This window comes from Macrotis lagotis, chromosome X (assembly GCF_037893015.1).
Source record: "Macrotis lagotis isolate mMagLag1 chromosome X, bilby.v1.9.chrom.fasta, whole genome shotgun sequence".
Lineage (NCBI taxonomy): Eukaryota > Metazoa > Chordata > Mammalia > Peramelemorphia > Peramelidae > Macrotis > Macrotis lagotis.
In genome coordinates this window covers 288,278,267-288,300,053 of record NC_133666.1, presented here as the reverse complement: position 1 = coordinate 288,300,053, position 21,787 = coordinate 288,278,267, and the positions used below count along the sequence as shown (strand labels likewise).

The window sequence follows — 21,787 nt, the reverse complement described above, 5'->3', positions numbered from 1 at the left end:
ATGATCAATATTGGAGTCACCCTGTAAGTAGCATCTGTATTTTTGGTCTGGGTCAAATAAAGAAACTCAGACTCAAAAGAAAAAAAGAAAAAAAGTGAATGTATAGTAGGTAAAGTCACAAAAACATCTAGTTATGAAAATGGAAATTTAGGATCAAAGCTAAGCAATCTACCTTTTCTGTTGACTAAGAATCCCTATAGTTCCCCGAAGAGCTCCCTCTCCTGATGGAATGATAAGCAAGCGTAAAGTATTCCCGAAAAGAGGCAGGACTGATAACTGCATTGATTCCGTCGAACTCAAATATGAAGCAGATGAGAAGATAGTCATGACTGTATGGCAGAATGCAAATTCAGCAGTAAACCACATAGTAAGTTCCATGGCCTTTGATTTTATGCATAATCACTTAGAGCGTGTGTTCTAAGTAGAAGAGGTTTCTCCAGGCTCTTTGCCCTCAGACAACTAAGACAGAGAAAAGAAATAAATATGGGGTGGGAAAAGTGACCCTAAGGAAACACGAGGTAACACTTGTCCTTAGCTTAAGTTCCCTCTTATTAGAAATGAAAACCAAGGGATCTCTTTCTATTGTTCAATAGATAGGATGAGAATAAGAGAGAAGATTTTCAATAGTTCCTTTTTGCCAACAAGATAAGGTCCAAATCCCTCTGGCAACCAATGCCTTCAACTTCAGGCCCTCATCACTTCACTTTCAGTGGAATTGTTCTCCTAACTGACTGGTCTCCTTCCTTCAATCTTTCCCTTTTCCAATTCTTCCTGTACACTATTGCCAGAAAATTAACAATTAGAGAGAGAGAGAGAGAGAGAGAGAGAGAGAGCAAGAATGAATGGATGGATGGATGGATAGATATACATAGATGTATGTGTTTAATAGATTTACATATATACAAATATATGTGTATAGACATATATGTATACATACATATTATGTATGTATATACACATATATTTTTCATTTGTGTGTGTGTGTGTGTGTGTGTGTGTGTGTGTGTGTGTGTGTGTGTGTGTGTAAGGAGGTAGAGAGGGAGAGAGTCTGGCAGACACTTTATCATCTCAGTTTTAGCCTCCAAACAATCCAATCAAATAGTTGCTATTATTTCTATTTCACAGATGAGAAAAGTAAAATTTGAGAAAGATTAAAAGATTTATCCAGAGTCATACAGCTTATAAGTGCCACAGACAGGATTTGAAACCACTTCTTCCTGATTATAAGTCCAGAACTCTTATCCTTTATTATTCCATGTTTGATATACATCATATATGTATTCACTCCCCTTGAAGAGTAATCAAGGTCTTCAGCAATTTAACATTAAGGTCTTTCTTCAACTTTAGTCCTGTTCCCATATTCAAATCTTTAGCTCTTGCCAAGCAAAATAAAATAAAATAAAGTAAAATAAAAATAAAGATGGATAGATAGTATTGCTCTGCAGTCTTGACAAGCACATCATTATCTACCTTTTCCTTCCTCTCACAATTCTCCCTTCTTGGAATCAATTGAATTAACCCTTTCAGCCCATCTAAATTCTGTCCTAACTTCAGTTACAACCCTAGTTCTGTTTCTTCCAGAAATCTGCTCCAACCATCCCAGGTCTCTCTAACTTCTTCCTCCTCTGGATATTGGTGTCACACAATCACTCTAACATTCATTTAGCACTAAGCTTCTTTTACTTTGTAGTATTCTCTAGCTTTATATATGAGCTGCCTCCCCAATTAGCCTGTAAGCTCCTTAAGATCTAGGACTACATCTTAAGCATCATTATATGCCCAACACTTAAACCCAGTGCCAGTGACAGTGAAGTGTCATCCAATCAATATTTATTAACAATAAGGATAAGGTTCAGCAGAGTAGAAAGAGAGGAATCTTTCTCTCCTTAGTCAGTCCTCCTTTTTATATATGTCCTGTAATGCAGAGAGTCTTGGCTAATTTCATTTATTATTTCTTACAGTCAAATAAATCATAGGGATGATAGAAGGGATGTTCAATTACAAAATCATCATCATCATCATCATCATCATCATCATATGCTATGGTGGGAAAAACCAGTGGATTTTTGGACAAAAGACCTGGTTTTGTGTACTAGCTCTGTGTTCTAGCTGCAAGACTTGTAGGAAGTCACTTCACCAACTCATTTGATCCTAAAGGGAAGCTAGGGAAACTAGTGGAAGCATTGACCATTAGAAGCTGATAAAAGAGATCCTTCCTGCTCCAAAAGAGATTAATTTAATTTTAGTTAATTGCTACAGGATCTTTTAGAATCAGTGCTGTTCAAGTTATGGTAATTGAATATTTGGGGAGGTGGAACTAGAATGGTAGAGAAAAGGTAGGAAATTATCTGAGTTCTCTCTCTAGTTTCCTTTGAAATAACTTTTAAATCATTCTTCAAAATGAATTCTGGAGCAACAGAACCCACAAAAGATTGGGTGAAACAATTTTACAATCCAAGGTAATTTATAAGGACTGAAGAAAAGTCAGTCTCATTTGGGAAAAGGGGAGCCCAGTACAGTGCAAAATTGTATCTAATAACTTCTTCCTGCTCCACCCCAACCCCACCATCTCCTCTTTCCTCATCTGCTACTTCCCTCCTTCCACCCTGCCACCTCCTACTCCTCATTCCTCCTGTCTCTCCTTTTGCCACATGCCTGCCCTCCTTTCCCCACCAGCATCTGCCACCTCTACTCCCTCCTTCCCTTAACCCCCTGTCACCTCCCCTTTCCTTCCAGCCCCCTACCAACCCCTCTTCCCCCAGTCCCCCTTATCCCTAGTTCCCTGTCCTCACCCCCTTACCTGCCACACCTACCCAACTTCCCCTTCTCCCCAGCCCCTTCTACCTCCCTCTTCACCCACCCTTCTCAGGGGTCTTAACACAATTCCCTCTGTACCCTAGGGCCAGAGTTCAATTTTAAAAGTCATAAAATAGGCTAGAAAATGAGGGGGGGTAGGGGGATGTCCTGATCATAGAAAGATACTATGGTGACAGAGAAGATCAAAACAAATCCAGAAGAAAACAACAATAACACAATTCAACACATGTGATTTTCCAGCCAGTAGTTGCCCATTTTGTATGTTGTTTTAATTTTGGCAAAACATTATTCTAATTAGCCAGTACAAAATGATTTCAAAGAAACAAATTAAACTATCAACACATGAAAATAACTTTTCACAAAGTCTTTACCCATCGTATTATTTAGGTAACTAAAGATATTGCTTTTTCATTTTAATTTTGAAAGGGACCTAGAGACCTTGAGGCAAACAGCCTAGGAAAATGAAGATGATAATAATCGTTATTATGATCATCATCACAGAGATGTTGACAAAGCAGAAATATCAGATTTAAAACAAAATTACTAGCTTGTCATGTTTTTCTTTAGCTAGTTGGAAAATGAATTGCCTACATTTTATAGGACAAATACTAGCCACCTTCAGTTTACCAAGAATTGGAAAAGACGGTTTTGAAGTTGAAATGCATTTATATCCAAAAGGTTACTAAAATGAATTCTTAAGTTTGAATATGTGAACTTATTTAATATGTGTGTTTATATACATGTATAATTGTTTTCCTTTGTACTTATATGTGTTTCATTGTTTTATTTAAAATCATTATTCTGAGTGGGGATCTATAGACTTCATTAGGTTGCCCAAAGGATTCAATTAAAAAAAAAAAAGGACTTGATCTCAAGGAAAATTCATTCAATTCCTAAAAACTATTCTATATGTAACAATGTTTCACTAAGAACAGACATGAAATGAATGCTGTACAATACTGAAAAATAAATTTATCAGCATGTATTTATTGGGCACCCATTCTAAGCATTTGAAATCAGTTTCTGATCTCAGGGAACATACAATTTTTTTGAGAGATAAGACTAAGTAGAGAATAATTAAGTGTCTAATTATGTGGTACAAACTATAAATATTAATAGGGTTCCAAAAAAAGAAAAAGTTTAATCTAAACTGATTTATTTTTTTTTCCAGAATTGAATCTGAAATCCATTTTCACATGGAAGTAATATAAAAGGTGGTTGGGTCCTATTAGCTATTTGGTTTTGCTACAATGGTCCAGAACAGCATTTTTCAAATATAATCTATAAAAACAGTTCTCAAAAGACATGATAATAAAATGTAAATTAAAACAATTTGAAGATTTCACCTTCCAACAAATTGGAAAAGATGGCAAAAGATGGAAATGTAAATTTTGAGTACAATACAGAAATATAGTCATAGTAATATACATGATGGAACTATAAATTAGGCCAACCATTCAGGAAGGTAATTTGAAATTTTGCTCTAAAATATCTAAAATGTTAATCCCCTTGGACTCAGAATCATGACTTCTAACCATATATCCTAAGGAAACCAAGATGGAAAGGAAATTCCACTACAGAGAACAACATTTTTGGTAGTACTAAAGAACTAGGGAAGTAAAACATCAGCTTCCCTTGAGTGAGAAACACTTAACCAAATTGTTAAATGCACTATCACTGCACTGTAAAAAATACTGAATATGAAAATTAGAGGTAAATGGAGATAATGCTAAAAACAGAAAAAGATATAGGAGAAACAGACACAGACAGTAAAAGAGACAGAGAAATGTGTGTATATATAGAGAGAGGTTATTTACTGGAAATAATAACTTGAACATTGTTTAGAATCCCTCCTGAAAGAATCTTGTGTACTTTCTCCTGCCTCAAGACAAGGACAATTTACAATTCAGGAAATTTTGTTGCAAGAAATCAGTTTCACCTCTATATTAGCAATGTTTATATGCTTCTCCTGCTTAAAAACATTGACCCTAGGCCCCAGCAGGACAGCTACAAAGTCTCATAATTGTTCTCTTTCTTCCTCATCCATCACTTTAAACAAAAAAAAAATTAGAAAATTTTTTGACCATTAAAGCCAAACAAAACAAAATTTCAAATTTCAATGAAATAATATCATTTCTAGGTAAATACTGAAATACATTTGAGGAAAGTAGAAGAAGAAAAAGAAAAGCCAGATGAAACAAAAGAAAAATCTCCTCAGCAAGCTGCTAAAGGCAAAAAGAAAAAATTAGAAGGAAAGAAAAAAGGTTAGTATTCCAAAAAAGAATCTATTTTCTATAGTGTTTTTCTGTTAGAAACCATACACTTTTAAGAAAACTTAGAAAATAAATACTTGTTGTATAGATAGAATAATGGATAAGAATTAGAGCCAAGTGATAAAATGATACCCATGTGATATAAAACACACAGGGGAAGTCTTCTACAGTACATTGGGTGGATTTATGAAAGACTATGGCTATAGCTGCATGGAGTGAAAAGACCTGCATGCATTGTCATCTGTACCATTAGAGGAAATACCAATACCTCGAAATGCCATATTAACTGGGACATAGAATGTCACTTTTTCTTTGTTTGAAATTTATAGAATATTTTGCTCGCAACAACTGAAAAGTAGAACAAGTATTTACAGATGAGAAAAGTGAAACTGAAATGAATTAAGCAGTCACACAGCTTTCAACTAGACTCAACTAGAGTACAGTGTTAAACAATTAAAAAAGTCTATCTTCACTCACAGAATAAGACTCCCAAAGTATAAAAGACCTATGTGGCTATGTAGCCCAACCTATTCTTAGGAAATTATCTTCATGACACTCCTGAAAAGTAGTCATCCATCCGCATTTTAAGTCCTCACCCAATCCATTTTTGCATATCTCCGGTTGTTGGCACGTCTTTATGTCAAATTCAAATCTGTCTTGCAGCTTTTGCTTATTATTTCTAGTACTACCCAATGAAGCAAAGCACTAAAAACCCAACCCCTGTTCCATATGATTAATTTAAAAATAGCTATCATATTAACTCCTAAGTCTTGATAGTTAACATTCCTAAAAGGTGATGACCAGAACTAAAACAATCCTACATGACAACACATCAGGGGAGAATTTAATTTGGACTAGACATGATACATCACTTAATGCATAATTCATCACTTAATGGATTTTTTCAGCTACCATGTCATATTGTTGACTCACTGAGCTTGAGTTACTAAAACCCTCAAATCTTGTCAAAACTGCTTGTCAAGTTGTGTCTTCACCAATCTTGTGATTTTTTTTAAACCATTCCTTTATTTCTTTCCAGGTTCTGTTCCTTGATCTTGAGGGTTTTTTCCTTCCTTTATTCTCCAACAACCTACCCTAGTAGATCATTCAGTCCATGAAACCCCTTCATCTAAATCCTCCCTGGACTTCCATTTTAAGGAAAGTGTTCGAGTCAACTATGGTTGTTTCTTTATTCCTCTCTATGCCTTTATAGAATCTCAAGACCTACTCTGATTGACTCTTCTTTATGAATTATAGGATATAATGTCACTTATTCCCAGGATTCCCATAATTTAGTCTACCACAACCAGTCCCTCCCCCCCACCCCCCCACAGGCAGTGTGAATCAAATACTCCTCTTTTGAAGAACAAAGTCTTCCCTAAAGCATGTCAATTAGTTGATTTACATCTGACAGAGAGCTCCAGCAGATGTTGGGATAATTGGAGTTCTCCATCATTACTAGCTCATGCCTCCACAAATATTGTTTTCTAAACTCATCTATTCTTCTTTCTGTCTATAGTGGTCTATAAGATACTCCAAAGACAAAATAATTTCTGTTTCCCCCTCCTTTGACATTTACTTGAATACTCTGCATTGTGCTTTCCCCTCTGGGTTCCTAAATTTACTCATGTGAGTGTAGAACTTCACTCCAATTGCTCCCCTTCTATCTATTCTGTTCCTTTTGAATAAGTAAGGTATACCCACACAGAGCAATGGTTGTCAAGGTATTCACACTATCATGTTGCAATGAAATCCAGGAAATCAGATTTCTTTTTTGTGTTGGGATCTCTAGTAGCTCTTGTCTTTTGTCTAAACTTTGGGCATTTGTGATTAGACTCTTAAAACTATGGATTTTACCACTTGGGGTCCTTATCACCTGTAAATTTGCAAATGTCCTCCTTGCTATTCTTCCTTCTTTGTGTCTGATTCTCTAATATTGTATGTCAGGATATACAAAGACAATCTCCTTCTCCCTTCCTTTCTAATTTAAAGCACTTTTGAATAGATTTGCAAAAACTCTGGCAAATATATTATTTCCAAATTTTGTTAGGTATAATCAATCTCCAGCTAAGAATCTGTAAACCCTATACTGTAAGTCATGATCCAACAGTCCAAGTTTCATTCCCAGGTACCGTCTCTTTAGTCATCTGTTCATTACCCAATTAATTTTTCTTTTTCAATATATCTTGCTTTAAATTTGCAAGTAGGAAAAACAGAGGCTATGCCTCTTTGGACTTCAATTTCATGCTCAAGATTTCAAAATGGTTGACCCATACAGAATATAGTTGCCATGCTATTACTACATCTTCCACCATGCCTTCACAAGGGTATTTTCTCTCTTTTTCCAACATTCAGCCCCAACTTTTAGAATCCTTTTACATGTTATATTGCCTTAACTGAATTGAATGTCTGAATTTTGTTTTTCTTGTATTTATTTACATTTCTAGTATCTAAGGGTATGACATTACAATTATTCTCATCAAGATTTAGCTTACTAGATTTTATTCTATCAAATGATTCTAATAATTTTAGATCCTAATTTTTTCAGGTTGACTATATTTTGAAGTTTCTAGCAACATTACACTTGTCCATGTAATTTCCTTCTTATTATTCAGTTAAAACCCTTCTTTCTTTTCCTATTCTTTCTCCCACAACCTTCTTCCACAGAAGCCTCTTCCCTATTTTTGAAAAATGAGGTCATTTGCCCATTTTCCATCCTATGACATCTACCATAACCTTTCAGTAACTGCTGACAATGAATCAGCAATCATATATACAAGTTCTCTTAAGTACAGTTCTTCGGTGTCTGATGTCTTCAATTTATCAAAGCCTTGAATCAACTTCTCTCTACTAATCTGAAGATCAGATGGAAAATAGAAGTTCCTCTCCAAAAGTAACTATCCATTTTTTAAGGTTACAATGAATCATCATTACAGCAAGTTGAAAAAAGAAAGTATTAACTGTTTTCACTGTTCCTTGAGGGCTTTTGATAGTTTTTGAAATATTTTCTCATTTGATCTTCACAATAAGCCTGAGAGGTAGTTGTTATGATCATATCCCCATCTTACTATGAGGAAACTGAGGCAAACAGAGATTATGGGTATTGCCTAGAGTAATAGAACTAGTAAATTTCTGAGGCTGAATTTGAACTGAGATCTTCCTGGCTCCAGACCCAGGGATCGAGAGAGAGAGAGAGAGAGAGAGAGAGAGAGAGAGAGAGAGAGAGAACTGAAGTTACCCATCACTAATCACTACTATAAAATACCATTCCTCTATGTCTAGATGGTCTATAGTATTTTGATGATATGAAAGCTTCTGTTTCTAGCTATTGATTATCATCCAAATATTTTCTAACATGATTCTTACCCCACCCCAAACAATACAACAACCAAAAAAAACACAACTCATGGGTCTGAGTTTTTTTTCTATATAACCTTCTTCATAATATTCCTCTTCTTTTCTCTCCCCTTGCACTATTTTCCTATTTTATTTTGAATAAAGTATGCCCTCTTTCCAGAATCATATTACTATCCTGAGACACATCTGAATTGTTTCTTTGATATTCAAGATGACAAATTTTCCTCTAGTTCCCAAGGATTAAAGGCAAATGGTTATAACAATATAACATAAGTACCCTTTAAGTATCCCTCATGTAACTTCACTGGTCCTAGAGTGAGATAAAAATTTACTTTCTTACTTATTTACACATTACTAAAATATTCTTATTGTAAGAGTAAACAATTCCTGCTCCCCTACAAAAAAATAAAAATCCTGAGAAAGAAAGTGAAAGAAAGAGAAAAACAATGTGCTTCAATGTGTGTTCCAATACCATCAGCTCTGTCTCTAGGGTGGATTGCATTCTTTATCAAAAGTCCATCAGAGAAGTTACTCCCATATTTTTCCAGAGTTGCTGTGGAAAATTTTCCACAGTTGCTGACTGTAATTCCCTCCATCCTTTCCTCCCCACTACCATCTATTATAGTTTCTCTCTCCTTTCACTCTTTCCCTCTTCAAATGTGTGCTTTGAGGCAGCTGAGTGGTGCAGTACACAGAGCACCAGTCCTGGGGCCAGGAGGCCCCAAACCTACATCCCACCCTAGAGACCCAGCAGCCACCCAGTCACATGGTCCTGGACAAGCCACCCAATCCCACCACCTTGCAAAATGTAAAAAAGAAAATGTTATATCTGACTATCCTCTTTCATGATCTACCCTCTCCTCTATCACCTACATCTCCCCTCCTCTCCCCCTGTTCCCTTTCTCCCATACCCTTTCCTTCTAGATTTCTATGCCCTATTAAATCAGCCATTTCTGATGAGAATGAAGACTCCCTCATTCCTCCTCACCTTTCCCCCTTCCATACCACTGAAAAAACTATTTCTTGACTCTTTTATATGAAATCCCTTAGTCTTTTCTACCTTTCCTTTCCATTTCTCTCAGTACATTTCCTTTTCACACATTGATTTACAATAAACTATACCTTCAAATTCAGCTCCCTCCTGTGCTTTGTCTATATATGCTCCTTCTAACTGCTCTAATAAATGAGAAGATTCATATGAGTATTATCAGTATCATATTCCCATGCAGGAATACATGGCAGTTTATCATCATTAAGTCCCTCATAATTTACCCTTCTCATCCACCCTCTCTATGCATCACCTGAGTCCTGTACTTGAAGATCAGATTTTCTGTTCAGTTCTGGCTGTCTCAGTGGGAACATTTGATTTATTTTATTTACTATTTTTTTAGGGTTTTTTCCCAAGGCAAATGGGGTTAATTGACTTGCCCAAGGTCACACAGCTGGGTAATTATTAAATGTCTGAGCCTGGATTTGAACTCAGGTACTCCTGACTGGCCAGTGCTCTATCCACTGCACTACCTAGCCACCCCTACAGCAGGAACATTTGAAATTCCCCTGTTTCATTGTAAGTCCATCTTTTTCCCTGGAAGAGGAGGTTCAGTTTAGCTGGGTAGTTGATTCTCAGTTGCATTCCAAGCTCTTTTGACTTCCAGAATATTATATTCCAAGCTCTGCAAGCCCTTAATGCGGATGGTGATAAGTCCTGTGTGATCCTAACTGTAGCTCCATGATATTTGAATTGTGTCTTTTCTGGCTGCTTCTAATATTTTCTCCTTGACTTGGGAGTTCTGGAACTTGGCTACAATATTCTTGGGGGTTGTTTTTTTGGATCTCTTTCAGGAGAAGATCGGTGGATTTTTTTTCAATTTCTATTTTACCCTCTGCTTCTAGGAAATCAGGGAAATGTTCCTGTAGAAATTCTTTAAAAATGAAGTCCAGGCTCTTTTCCTGATCATGACTTTCAGGTAGCCCAATAATTTTAAATTGTCTCCTCTGGATCTGTTTTCCAGGTCAGTTGTTTTTTTCGATGAGATATTTCACATTTTCTTCTAGTTTTTCATTCTTTTGATATTTTTTATTGTGTCTTGATTCCTCACAAAGTCATCAGCTTCCTTTAGCTCCATTCTACATTGAAGGAGTTGTTTTCTTCAGAGAGCTTTCTTATCTTCTTTTCCACCTGGCCAATTCTGCTTTTTAACGTATATATATCTCCTCATTAACTTTTTGGACTGCTTTTTCCATTTGACCTAAACTGATTTTTTTAACATGTTATTTTCTTCAGAAGTTTTTTTGGATCACCTTTAAGCTGCTAACTTGGTTTTCATGTTTTTCCTGCATCTCTCTCACTTCTCTTTCCAATTTTTCCTCTATCTCCCTTATTTGATTTTCAAATTTTTTTTTTGAACTCTGAGATAGACTGAGACCAATTCCTATATTTCTTGGAGTCTTTAAATGCAGAGGCTTGGACTTTCTCTTCCTCTGTGTTTGTGATTTGTTACTTCATGGTACCAAAGTAATGGTCTATGGTCAAGTTCCTTTCTTTATGTTATCTCATTTCCCTAGCCTGTTTGTTGGTTTTGGGGGTGCTTCCTGAAATTTTGAGTATTATTGAGATACCTCCAAAAGGACCTCAGTTTCTTCAAAGTCTTATGAAAGGCTCTGACTGCTCTCCTGGGCTATGCTCTAGTCTGTGGATAACCACAAGCATACCCCTCTGCCCCAGGGCTGTGAAGAGGGTCCCTGCTCTATAACAGTATGGTGCCCCAAATTGTGACCAGGGTCTGAATATGAACAAAGCCCCAGAGTGTTGTCCCAGGGACAGAGGAGAGACCTTGACAGTCTACCCCCTACCCCCAACCTTCTGTGGGCTGAATGCTCTGGAGCAGCTGCCAGGAGGCTCCCTGCTAGGTGGCTCTGTGGGCATGCTTCTGTTTCCTAGGATCTGGGCAGCATTGAGGGCCACAGCTGTGCTGAGGAGGGCCATGCTGGTCTGGATTTCACACTTGCTCTGACAGAGGTTTCCATGCTGATCTTCCAAGTTGTGCTTGGGCCTCCCTGGGTTGACAGGTCAGGAAATGGCTTCTCCTGCCAGGAGGCAGAGCTCCAAGGGACCCAGGTGCCCTAAGGGCTGCTCCTGGAAGGCTGGAACTCCTTTGCTCTGTCATGTTGATCCTAGCTGTGCTGCTGCCCCCTCTAGCCCCATGGAACAGAGCCTTCCCATGGTCTTCCAGGTTACCTTTGACTGGAGATTTGCCTCACTAGATCTTTCTTGGGTTCTGTCTCTCAAAAATTTAGTTAGAGTCATAATTTTTAGGTTTTTGAAATATTTTGGAGAGCTCTCCTAGGAAAGGCTGTTCTCTTGCCACCATCTTGACTCCACCCCTCCCAAAAATGTATTTACAGTGACTATTCTTACCATCTTTTCATCTACCTTGGACTTATATTCCCTTCCAATGATTTTCATTGTATTCTTTCCAATTTTAGGATAATAATAATAGCTAACAATTTTATTGTGCTTTTTCTGTAACAGATAATGTTCTAAGCACTCTATCTCATTTGGTCCTCACAACTACCCTATAACATAGGCACTATTATTTCCCCCATTTTATAGATGAGGAAATTGAGGCAAACAGGAAGTAAGTAACTTGCCCAAGGTCCCATAGCTATCAAGTGTCCTAGACCGGTTTTAAATTCTTTCTGACTCTAGTCTCCACACTCCATCCACTGTGCCCCCAAAGTTGAATAATTCTGCTTTTTCTTTGCCGTTTATTAATATCATACAGTTAGCCTCAATCAAAGCTTTTATCTCTTCCCTATTCTGTGCACCATTTTTAATCCCTATTGTTGAATTTATCATTTGCAAATTTCTCTGCTTCTGGGCTTAGCCTGTCCATGGTCACAGGTTCTAAGTACTTATTTGTATTCATTCTTAGTTCTCAAATTACATAGTATATGTAAAGTGCTTTGCAAGCCTTAAAATACTGTGGAAACTGATTATTATTTTTACTATTCTTATTAATCCCATTTTCCCCATCCTTAATCATTTAATTTCAAAAACTGAATGCTTTCTATGCAGACACGTGGATCTCTATGTTTGTCTTTTGGAATGCAAAAGATTTCAAAGACCACTTACCCCAAATCTTAACATTGCCAATGGATGGTGGAAGAGATAAATGAGTATAAGTAGTGTTAATGAATCACACTTCAGATTTATCAAACTTCTTAATTCTGGGAACACGTTTATATATTCAATCCTTTTATCAAGAAGCAACCCAGGTTGATGAATAGAAAGCTGGTCTCACAAAGTCAGGATGATCTGGTTTCAAGAATGGACTCTCATATATACTGGCTAGTCACTCTGATCAAATTAACTTGTGTTTCAATAGCCTAGCCCCCAAGAAATTTTTTAAGACTTTATAAAATGTTAGAAATAACCAGTGATAATAAAAATTGCTTAAATTGCTTAAATAGTGCTTAAATAGTATTATTAATTAATATCCCTGCAAGAATGGGCAATTTCCCCAGTCTGGGAAAAGCCCTAAATTGTGTTGATATCTAATTTTATATACAATTTCTCCTCCCCTCTGAGTCAGCCATTGGTCTGAATCATCAGGGGTACAATCTAATCAATATGTCCATCCCATGCCCATCTTAATATGTTCCCTCTCCCTTTTTATATGACACATGTTATGCTGTTGAGCCTCAATTGTCACAGTAGGCATGTGAATTGTGATGCTTGAACCTAATTATTGGTTGGAGCAGGCTTTGGTCTGTTCTCAGGTCCTGCATCTCCAGGTCAGGTTGCAAGACCTCTCCCTGATTGGTTAGGGTCAATTCCTCTATCTTCCCTTTTGTCAAATTCCCACATTCCTGCATGTAGACTTTGACAGATCCCAGTTTTTGCGATGTATATCTTAACTAACAGCCTTCTCTTACACCCTGTGGAAACCAAGCACTGAGGGATTTCTCACATAAAAAATTTGCCAAATTACATCAGTAAAAGGAAGTTGATCTCAGATCCAAATCATTTGCAGCCTATTCCAAAAACAATTGTCAATATTAATATAATAATACTTCACATACCTGAAATGTTTCCTGAAATCTATTTTATCCTAGTATAGTCAAGAAGTTGAAAAGTCAGCAAACCTGTGAACAATGAAAATAGATGGCACTGAATGAAATATTGTACTTAGAGGAGAGTCACTCAAGGTCACTTGCTCTTACTATTTACCTGGATTTCTTTCTCTTTTTTGCAAGGCAATGGGGTTAAGTGGCTTGCCCAAGGCCACACAGCTAGGTAATTATTAAGTGTCTGAGGCTGCATTTGAATTCAGGTACTTCTGACTCCAGGACCAGTGCTCTATCCACTGTGCCACCTAGCAGCCTTTTATCTGGATTTCTAACTTGATCTAGTTCTTATGTCCAAACACATTAGTAGATAATTCAAAGGTGTGACTCCCAAAAAAAGACCCAAAAGGATACTGAAAAGCAAGAGAATACATTGAAAAACTATTAAAACACACATACACAAACACACACATATACACATATATCACACATAGTAAATATTAAATTTGTACCACTTGAGCCCATTTTGCTAATGGACAAATAGATTTACACATTTTAGAAATTTCATGAAGCAGTAGATAAAACACTGGCCTTGGAATCAGGAAGATGGGAGTTCAAGTTCAGCCTTTGACACTTACTAGCTATGTGACTTTGAGCAAGTTATTTAACCCTGATTGCCCTACATCCTGAGCCATTTCCAATCATGCTGCTTCATATTTGGTCACTAGACCCAGATGATTCTGGAGGAGAAAGTGAGACTGGTGACTTAGCATAGCCGTCTCCCACATACACACACACACACACACACACACACACACACACACACTCAATTCTAATTCACATGTTTTTGTCATGGCATCACTTCCTTGATGTTAAGGTCTTCTTTGAGAATGAAGGACAAACATCATTAGTGAGCAGAACCAATGCTCATAAAGAAAATCCTGAATCAATGAGAAAAGATTCATTGATTCAGTTTATGATGCTTAAGATAACATTTTTGGAGAATTCCATTCTAAAATCAAAATAATAGTAAAAGATATTAAGAGGATAAACACAAATGAAGTGTGACACTATTCTGTGAGAGCTCATACCATTTAACATGAGTGGTCTATAGGCCGTCCTTTAGACTTTCATCTTGACGTAACTAGGATTCAAAGACATTTTTTATTCTCTAACATTAAAATGGATTTATGATCTCATTTTATCCTCATAGTCTGGGAGAGAGGAACTATTATCTCCATTTTACAGATGTGGAGACTCTGGAAAGAAAAGATTATGTGACTTGCCCACTCTATTATCTTCTTGCTGCCTCTAGACTTAAAATATATTTTGGGGCAGCTAGGTGATGCAGTGGATAAAGCACCGGCCCTGGAGTCAGGAGTACCTGGGTTCAAATCTGGTCTCAAACACTCAATAATCACCTAGCTGTGTGGCCTTAGGCAAGCCACTTAATCCCATTTGCCATACAAAAACCTAAAAAAATAAAAATAAAAAAAATTTTGCATACATATTTCATTATGATATTAAAGATGTAAATATATGTGTATTATATATATAAACACATATGCATAAACATAAATGCATATTGACCTATAACTTCAGAATAATTTGTATAGTCTGTAAACTTATGAGTATATATAGTATTTTATTATATATTTATATGTTTACAGCTTTATAGTATTTATATAAATACATATATATTCCAAATATACATACATTTATGTATATATATATATATATATATATATATAGCATCAGAATCACCCTTTCTTTTTTTCTCTCATGTTCAATTCTTTATTTGCCATTTATCCTACAATTGTACAACAGACATCTTTTCAGCTTTTTTTTTCAACTTTTGTTGATACCACCCCTAGTTCAAGTCCTTATTGTCTCTCACTTGGATTATTATATAACAAAATTCCTAATTTGTTTCTTCAACTCTAATCCATCTTCCAGAGATCTAATTGATTACATAAATCTTCCTAAAGCATATGCTTCACCATGTTACTTCTCTGCCCAGAAATCTTCAATGGCTTTCCATTATCTAGGATAAAATATATGATTTCAGTCAAATAGACTGCTTGGGTTTGAATCCCAAGTTGTTGTTTATTACAACTTAAATGAGTGTTATTATTTGAATGAAGTCAGATTTACTGAAATGATAGACAGGAATAAGTATTATTCAGCAGCTTACTTCTTAGCCGAAGTCACAGAAAGCTCTGAATCTATAATTTAAACCATCATGTGTGGAAAAGCCCCATTGATGTACAACTTTGAAGGGGATATAGTTGTCAGCATCACTGTTCAAGCCTGGAATGATCCAAGATCCTTTGGGGCAGAAAAGTTTTCACACCCTTTAGAGACTAGATAGAAAAGTATTGTACAGTTGAATTTCTTCCAATGGGGGATCTTAGGACAGGGAAGTTCCCTTGGAGTAGAAAAATAAAGCTCCCTAATTCATCAAAAGGCTTGGCCATTAAGGTGATAGATAAGAAGATCTGCCTCAAGGAAACATCCTAGTATACTGGTCTTGCACAAAGAACAATTAATGGAAGATACCTGAACATGGGGCAAGAAGGATACATGTTCTTTCTCTGGAAGTGGATGGTCAGCTGTAGAAAGAAGTGAATTTCTTTAGCAGAAAATCAAAACTCACTTTGAGATAATTCTTGGAATATAGAAACCAGAAGCAGGCAAACAAAATTCAAGGTATGAGTAGAAAATTATTACCTATGGTCAGTAGAATTAATAAGATTTATCTAATAATTTAAATGCCTTCTTTCTAATTTTCCAGTGAATGGTCCTTGCATTCTGGCTCCTATCTACCTTTCCTGTCTTATTTCATACTATATCCCTCCCTGAACTCTACCATCCACTCAGATTATACTAGTAGTTCTTATACAAACGCAACTTGTCATATCCTACATTTCTGCAATCACATAGACTCTCCTCAATAAACTCCACTCCTGTTTCCCTCCCTCAATCCTTGTCTTCCAAAAAAGATTCACTCAGGCCCCAGCTCCTCCATGAAGTTTTTCCTAATTCTGATTAGAAACAGCTAAATAATGCAGTGGGGCAGCCAGGTGATGCAGTGGCTAAAACACCAGGCCTGGAGTTCTGAGTTCAAATTTGACCTCAGACACACACTAGCTGTGTGACCCTGAATAAATCACTTAACCCTGAGTTTACTCATCTATAACATGAACTGAAAAAGGAAATGACAAATCATTCCAGTATCTTTGTCAAGACAACTCAAAATGGAGTTATAAGGAGTCAGACATGACCATAACAACTCAACAGTCAGAGTAGTAGATAGAGTACTGGACTGGAAATCAAGAACTTTAAATTCATCCTCACATATTTATTTATTGTATGACCTAGGGCAAATCATTTGGTCCTTAGGTGCTTCAGCTTCCTCATCTGTAAAACAAAGATAACAATAGTGCCCCTGAACTACTGTGCAGATACAATGAGATAAAATTTGCCAAATGCTTTATAATCCTAAAGGCACTCTATAAAATCTAAATTATTGACTGTCTCACAGGTGTCAGTACTCTCTATCTCTATATATGTTGCTGTTGTTGTTAAGTGGTTTCAGTTCTGTCAAACTCTCCATCGCCCATCTGGGGTTTTCTTGGCAAAGATACCATTTTCTTCTTCAGCTGATTTTACAGATGAGGAAACTGAGACAAACAGGGCTAAATGACTTACTCAGGGTCACACAACTAGGAAGTATGTGAGGTCAAATTTGAACTCATGTAAATAAGTGTTCCTGTTTCCCAGCCCAATTTACCATCTAACTTCTCCTACTCAGTCTAAATTGATATTCATCCTCCCAACTGCCACTACTACCACCATTAGAATATAAACTTTTTCAGGTCAAGGTCTGATTTGTTTTTGTCTTTATATCCCTAAGCACCAACCACATGAAGTTGCTTCTCTTTTTTGGTCATGTTCAACTCTTGGTGACCCCACTTGGGCTTTTCTTGACAAAGATATTAGAGCAGTTCCTTTTCCAGTTCATATTTACAAATGAGGAAACTGAGGCAAATAGGATTAAGGGACTTACCCAGGGTCACATATCCAGGAAGTGTTTAAAACCAGATTCAAACTCTGGAAGATGGATCTTCCTGACTCCAGGCTATATGGCAGTGCTTAATACATATCTGTTGAATTTCATAATTTAATAGCTATTTATACATAGAACACATGTAGATATATATGTATATACTCTATGAATAACTGAAAATTACTCAAAAAATTTTACTTCTTCTGTAGTTCAGTCACCAGAAACACCCCTTGTAACTCTAACACCAGAAGAACAGGAGGACCTAGAAAGGACAACTGAATTGAAATCGAAAATAAAGGAGGAATATCTTACAGCCCTTCAATGTGAAGGTATATAACAACTGTATCATTTTCATAGAAAAACAAATAAATATTCATTAAAATGACAAATCAAAAGGAATCCCAAAAAGGGTTAGTTAACCTGTGTCAACACTAGATCAGAACAAATAGATTTACAAAGAGAATAATGCAATACCATGCTTGTTCTTGTCAAAGTAGGCCAAATAACTGACTTGACTGACATCTTACTGTAACCTGAGAAGAGGATGTAGTAGTATAGGAAAGGGAGAACTGTAATGAGGAGGATCAATAAAACTGTTGTATAGATGTAATAAGGAAAAAGACTGTGGAGATTCACCAGCCAGAGAAGGAGGCTGAAGGGAACACTTAAAGAAATGGGGAAAATGCAATGAGAATGATTTAAGTATGCAACTAAGAAGGAAAGAGGGGTTTTTAGATACTGAAATTTAACCCTCCTTAAAAATCGGTTAAGATAGGAGAAAAATGGTCACAGGTACAAGACTGGGGAGAAGTTGTTAGATACTTTTCTTCCTATAACTGAGTTTCAAAGAGATCAAAAAATAGAACCAAAATGCCATAACCTTTTACAAATAAGTAGTTAGTGGATTAGAGACTGAAATCATTAAAGTGCAGGATTAGGGGGGTGAGGAAAGGGGAGAGAAGTGATCCAATTAATATTCTTGATACTTCCTTACTTCTCTCCAATATCTACCATAAAAATGTGAAATAGGAGGAATTGAAGATCCATAGTGATTGAAGTGAGGTTTCATGCTTCCATTCTACTGCCTGGTACTATCCTCTATCATTTCTTTGGTTCTCTAAATCTCACCCATAGTTCTTTGTGCATGCCCCTCTAACCTTTAAAAATGGCATCATTCATAAGGCTGCTAGTGTTCCCTTAGTGAGACTTTTAATTCTAAAAAACCTAGCAAGAACACAAAGTCACAAGAATTTACCCAATTGTCTTCCTGGTGTTTTAAAATGGTGAAATAATCAAGACATTTCTTATTTCTTAGTTACATTTTGATGAGATGTCTCCTGCCCACCACTCTTTTGAAATTTTAAGTCATATATATATATAGTATTTCCATCTTTGCCTTCTTATTTCAGAACTGATCACAGAGGCTGATAGTGTCACATAATCCAGTCCAGTTCAAAGAATGAAAACCAGTTCTAGTTTTCTGTATTTTGGTTCTGAATTAAATAAACCAACAAAGTTTAGAGGTTAGGAGAGTTGCTTCTTGTTTATGAGAATCCATGATTCTACATTTAAATCATCTTTGCTTGGCAGGGAGTTCTTTGTCTCAAATGACTTAGATTCATTTGAAAATATGTATACATAGTATTCAAAACTCCTTGGTTTCACTTTTTAAATACAGCACAAGCAACACAATTCCGACTTGAGCTGATCAAGTTGAAGGCCCTTGCTCATATGGAAGAACTTCTAGGAAGAGCAATAGATGTTTACAAACTGATGGACAAGTGGCTTGGAGCCCGATATTTGGCAGAAATGGCAAGGTAATGACTAAAATAAGAAGGAATTCTTAGCACTTATTTGAATAGAAAAAATGACAGATTATTTTTTAAGGATGAGACATGTAAAATGTGATAGGTTTTTTAAATCTTTTGACAATATCAGTAATTGCAGCAACATTTGCTGACTATTTCATTGGCATTGATCTTTCCTAATGACAACTCAAGCTCCAACAGTCATTTTGCAAATATAAAATTTTACTGGATGCTGATGAATGTGGCTTCATTACTCAATCAGAATTTTGTGTAGAAAGTCACACAAGTAATTTTATTCCATTATAAAAACCAGATTGAGAGTTATATCATGTTAATATTTGAAAGAATTTTAAAGCTCATCTGACTAAACTTAAGAAATTATCTGACTGAACTCCCTTGTATGGAAAATAAGAAAATTAAAGACCCAAAACTGAAGTCTATCAAGTATAAATCTGAGGAGACATTTACCAAAATCTAACCAATTAATCTGGTTGATTTGCTGGGGGGAAAGTTATTTATTTGTTTATGTTATGTATTTAATAAATTTAATTAATGTTTATTATATAACCATTCTATGTAGATTATTTATTTCTTTTTTACCTACCCTCCCTGCCCCCCATTTAAAGATACAAAAAAATATATATAACTGTACATGAAAAAAAACAGCTGTCTTCTCAGCACATAGTATTTATGTTGCTTAGGAGTACCAAAAGTGGGACCTCACTTTTAAGTCCAATTTATGGTCCATTGACCTATCTTTTCAACTTCCATCTCTAGGGAAAATTACTATAGCTCATATTGAGTCTTTCCTTATTGAATAAAACTTAATTGCCCCAATTATAGACAAGTGATTTAATTGACTTCCCACTAGATGGAGCTCACCTTTTTGGCTACCTGATTACTTTGAATTTGACTTTTCAGTTAACTCTTAAAGGTTCTCAGGCCTAATCTTGGAAATGAATTCAAACTCTTTAAGCAAGAACCAGTGAGATAATGCACTATGTATAACAGATTATAAAAACATTGTCATTTAACCTTCCTGAGAGTGTTGCTTCATTTAAAAAATTGGAATAATAATAATAATAATAATAATAATAATAATAGTCCTAACTCCTTCAGTTTTATTGTCTTATGACTGTTTTTAACAACTGTTTTTATAGCACATTTTAATAGGTGCCATCAAGTCAGATTTCTAAGTTTAATTTTCTCCATCTCTTTGTAGAAAACAACCAACAATAAACCAAGCCCTGATTTGTAGTATTGTCTATGAATGCTAACATTGACAGCTGATTCTCAAGAGCTGTTCTAAACTAATGATAGTACATCTCTAAGCTTAAAAGAAATCATGTATTTAAAGAGTTTTGTAAACTTTAAAGAAATGTCCAATATTACTATTTCAGAAAAAAGCAAATTTTTGTTTTTAGAATATCAGTATGTTCATGTGCCTTTGTGATATAATACATGTTGCTTGGTGGTTGTCCTTCTTTCTCAAAATGGACCAAAATGACAACATCATATTAGCATGAACTTACAATGTGTCTGACTGTGGCTGATCAGACTGATGTGAGCTTGGAGTACTCTACCACAGGTCAGGCACAAATAGTCTGTGTGATCATTAGGGGTGAATTCTCTAAATTTGCACATCTCTTGATTCTTTGAAACTATTTCAGTTCTGCTTTACTCATACAGCACAGCGCCTTCTCTGATGAGGGCATGCCAGTGTCTCCTATGTCTCAATTAATTTCCAGAATTCTTTAAGATAGACCTTGAGAATGTTCTAATTATCTCTTTTTCTAACCACCATGTAGTGCTTGCCTTGTATAAGTTCTCCATAAAATAGTCTTTTAGGCAAGTTTATGTTTGGTATTCAAACAACAAATCATCAGAGTTGTGCTCTCTGTAGTAATGTTTGAATATTTGGCAGTTTAGTTCGATTTGGATCTTAGTAGCTGGTATCTTGTCAGACGATCTTCAGAATCTTCCTAAGACTATGGCACTGGTAGACTGTCCAGGTTTCACAGGCATACAGCAATGAGGTCAGCACAATAGCTCTGTAGACCTTCAGTTTGGTAGTCAATCTAATCCTCTTCTCTCCCACACTTTCTTCTGGAGCCTCCCAAATACTGAGCTGGCTCTGGCATTGTGTAAATCAACCTCATTATTGACGTGTACCTCCCTGCCAAAGTAAGTGAACTTATCCATATATTCAAAATATCACTATTTACTGTAATTGATGTTTTTACATATAAATGATGCAGAGCTGACTGATGGAGCACCTGTGTTTTCTTGGTATTGTTAGACCAAAATGAGATCAAGCAGCAGAGAATCAATCTATACTTTGCTGCATCTCTTCTTCAAAGATTGCATTGAGGGCATAATCATCTGCAAACAGA

General features: G+C 36.1%; 1 protein-coding gene across 1 annotated transcript in view; it reads left to right on the top strand.

Annotated features, from left to right (window-relative positions):
* Positions 1-21,787, top strand: part of SPEF2 (sperm flagellar 2) — a 374,057-nt gene that overhangs the window by 258,850 nt on the left and 93,420 nt on the right. The window contains 3 exon segments of the mRNA XM_074206967.1: positions 11,662-11,671; positions 17,801-17,915; positions 19,265-19,403. Coding sequence (XP_074063068.1) covers positions 11,662-11,671; positions 17,801-17,915; positions 19,265-19,403 — 264 coding nt within the window.